At 38.6% G+C, this 3789-nt stretch overlaps 1 protein-coding gene across 1 annotated transcript; it reads left to right on the top strand.

Moving 5' to 3' along the window:
* Positions 1-70: 70 nt before the first annotated feature.
* LOC121964886 (mast/stem cell growth factor receptor Kit-like) lies at positions 71-2968 on the top strand (the record flags this gene model as incomplete). Its single annotated transcript, XM_042515067.1, has 4 exons — positions 71-172; positions 1175-1297; positions 2473-2584; positions 2869-2968. Coding segments are annotated over exons 1-4 (437 nt in total), but the record flags the coding sequence as incomplete, so codon positions are not given.
* Positions 2969-3789: the final 821 nt, after the last annotated feature.

Raw genomic sequence — 3789 nt, 5'->3', positions numbered from 1 at the left:
TACATTTCCTATTGTACATTTCAACAACACACCGAGTGCCTCACCTATGGCACAAGTCTGACAATGAAAAATGTATCTAGATGACATCGGGGAGCTGTCTCTGGACGCTGAAGATCTCCTCAGCTTTTCCTACCAGGTGGCCAAAGGAATGGAGTACATTACTTCAAAGAATGTAAGGCTTTTTACAGACCGTGGGCTTATTTATAGAGTCATTACGGACGAGATTTAAAGTGCTGCTGCTAGTTTGTAAATCACGCCATGGCATAGAGCCAGCAGGCTGTGCACTGCTGTCAGCTTATAGTATGCATAGAAAAGAACTAAGCATGATGAATACATCATGTGCTGCACACACAGGGATGCAGCTTCCTTTAAATTGATGTTGAATTTGCTCTAATTGAGACACCTTAAAATCTGAATTAAAACCAGCATTGATCAGTTTCTTGTGTTACGTTCAGATGTCATTCACAAGGGGCTAAACCTTTGAAACCAGAGCAAACTCGTTCTTCTTTTAAAAACATTGCTAAAAATATAATGAGCAACTTGGGCAAGAGTTGTCCCGCAAATTGCAAGAAATTTGGAAAAGCTGACATGAAAATAAACCAAATCCAGAAAAAAGACACAGAGAGGGATAAAAATATTAGAAAATAACTTTTTTTCAAGCCAAGACTTTTCCTTTCATTCATCAATTTATTTATTTTTACCATTTTCCTTTTCGTTTCTTTCTGTGTGCTAATTTTCAGGTCATTTTCTTGTTAATTCCATGCTAATTTTAAGTCATTTCTTGTGAAGATGCTCACAGCCTTCCTCCCATGTTTTTAAAATAGAGATTCAGCCGATTTTCTCAGGTTTCAAGGGGTTCAGTCAGGCCTCATCATGAGGTCTGTAAATGCCCTAAAACACTACTAAAAACTATAATCCCTTTGTTTATTTTTTTTCCATTTTATTGATGATAGATGATAGAACTGCATTTCTATCAGCCAAGTATATGGTTATAGGCCATTTATTAATTATATAAAGTGCTGTCAATTTGCCTTTTGTGTTGTGTTTGTAACAAGTTTAACTTGCCCCCCCTCATTTGTACATCTGTGCTCCGTGTCAGTCATTTACTGCAGAAACCAGTTACAATGTCAATACGTGTGTGTGTGTGTGTGTGTGTGTGTGGGTGCGTGTGTAGTGCAGCCACAGGGATCTTGCAGCCAGAAACATTCTGCTGACTCACGGCAGGGTGGCGAAGATCTGTGACTTTGGCTTGGCACGAGACATCACCACTGACGCCAGCTATGTGCTCCGGGGCAATGTGAGTGTTACTTTTTTCTCACTGACTCTTTGTCCTTCCTTCCTCTCTTCCTTCCGTTCCTGTCTTTCCAATAGCCTGTTTGTTCAGTCAATGCTCTGAAATCTAAAGATAAACATTTTTTTTTTTTTTTGCAATCGTAAGATAAGCTTTATTTCTCTTCTATTTCTAATATTAGAAATAGTATAGTAAATAATATTTTTTCTGTTATTTGAATTATTTAGACAATAAGTTAATTTGATTAATGGTAAATTCATACATTATATTGTACGCTCCGCTTTAAGTTAAAATTAGAAACTGCCTAATATAGTGCACCTTCCCTTAAGGTCAAGGATGGTTTAGATTGCAGAGTGATATCAGAGATGTGAAGCGACAAATCACCTTGCTGTGTCTTCTAGGGGTCGACAGATTTTTAGACTGGCCAAGTATTGTGGCCGGTATTTGGCATCTTGCTGATTATCTGTATCAGCGTTTTATTTTAAGGGTCGCCGATGAAATAAATTAATTAAAAAGTACAAAGAAAGTGTCAGCATGGGAGGAACTTTTACTTTGTAAAACCTCAGGGAGCTATTTTTATTTATTCATTTTTTTATTCAAATTTTCACTTGTAAAAAAACGTTGCGGGGAACTTGCTGTATATGATGTCGAAAGTCTTTGATTAAACATCCTTTAAAGGCATTTAAACAACATTTTGTGTTGGAGTTCAATATCAGTCGACCCCCAGTATGTTCAGTTGAGTGTCCTAGTGATGAGGTGGACATTAAAGTGACAGAGACACTGAGAAGACACTATCCCCTCGCTGTCTTATCCACAGCACCAAATACATCAACTTATAAAGTAAAGGCTGCAAGAAGGCACCCTTACACAATCATAAAAGACAGAAAAATAAGCAAATTTGTAGCATTAAGTATCTGATATAAATTAAATATTTGAGATTTTTGCTTGAAAAATTGCAATGCACACTTAATCGATATGAAAATAGTTGACATTTATTTTTCTGTGGAATCGAATTTGAGTTTTGCATGAAAGAAAGGAATGAACAGAAAATCTGCCTGCTCAGTGTCTCAGCTTTGCTCTTTAACATCCCACATTTAAAGATTTGTACATTTTTTGTAAAAAGACATTGTTCTTAAAAATGAAAAAAAAAAGGAGCTCCTGTACGTTTCTCTCCCCTGCAGGCTCGCCTGCCGGTCAAGTGGATGTCCCCCGAGAGCATTTTCGACTGCGTCTACACCTTTGAGAGTGACGTGTGGTCCTACGGCATCCTGCTATGGGAAATCTTCTCTCTGGGTAACATTTCCAGTCAGAGCTGTGCTGTTGCATCTGTTTCATAATGTCTGAGCCATTACTTTCGTCTGTTGTGAGCTGACTGGGGCCTTATTAGTGGCTCTGATGATGCTCTTGAGCAGCGACGTCACTTAGAGGAGCAAATACAAAATCATACTGATTATGATACATCATGTAGCTCCAGAAACCTGGATAATTAAATTAATCCACAATTTTTTTCTCCTCCAAAAATGAGACATCAGTGACACAAAGTTAAAGTGTGTGTCTACTGTGTGTCTGTACTGCAGGTAACAGCCCGTACCCTGGGATGCAGGTGGGCTCAGTATTTTATAGGATGATTCAAGACGGCCACAGGATGAGCAGGCCAGAGTATGCTCCCATCGAGATGTAAGTCTGTGCTTTGTTTTAAAAATGTCAGGATTTGTGAAAGGTGTGAAGCAATGCAATGCAGACACAAAGGCAGGTGGAATGATTTAGAGACCCTATCATGCTCATTTTTGGGATCATATTTATTTGTTGGGGTTCTGCAAGAATAGGTTTACATGCTCTAATGTTTAAAAAAAAAAAACTTCATGTGTCTCATAGCTTCATGTGTGTGTTCTGTACTGAGTTGTTATCCTTTGGTTGAGGTTGAGGCAGACATTAAAAAACAGTGAGGAATAAACTGAGAAGACGTCCCCCGTGCTTTTTCTGACCCACAACCCTTTTGGTAATTTAACCTTAGAGTTAAGGCTGGAGGAAGGCAGCCGTACACTAAGAAATAACCAAAATCATCATACAAACAAGAGGCAGGACAGAAGATTGAACATGAGGAGCAAAACAGCAAGCGAGCACAGAACCAGAGAGCACAACAGACAAACCAACTGAGTGAGGCGAGGACAGGGACTTAAACATTCAGGGTGTGATCAACTAATAGAACACAGGTGAGGAGCAGAAAGGACAGGAAAGCAGACAGAGAGAGGAGGAAGGCACAGGCTAATCATGCACAGGTGAAACTAATCAGAATCAAAACAGGAGGGAAAACACACAATGGAGAGGAAGTGGAAAGGCAAACATAAAATTCAAACTACAGAATAAAACAGGAAATACAACACAAAACCAACCCATAACACAAACAAAACATTTTGTTAGTAATTAATCTGTCAATTATATTTTCAGTTGATCATTTTGTCTAAAACATGTCAAACACTGAAGAATGCCTTACCCAA

This window comes from Plectropomus leopardus, unplaced genomic scaffold (genome assembly GCF_008729295.1).
Source record: "Plectropomus leopardus isolate mb unplaced genomic scaffold, YSFRI_Pleo_2.0 unplaced_scaffold17628, whole genome shotgun sequence".
Classification (NCBI taxonomy): domain Eukaryota; kingdom Metazoa; phylum Chordata; class Actinopteri; order Perciformes; family Serranidae; genus Plectropomus; species Plectropomus leopardus.
This window is presented reverse-complemented; position numbering and strand designations above follow the sequence as displayed.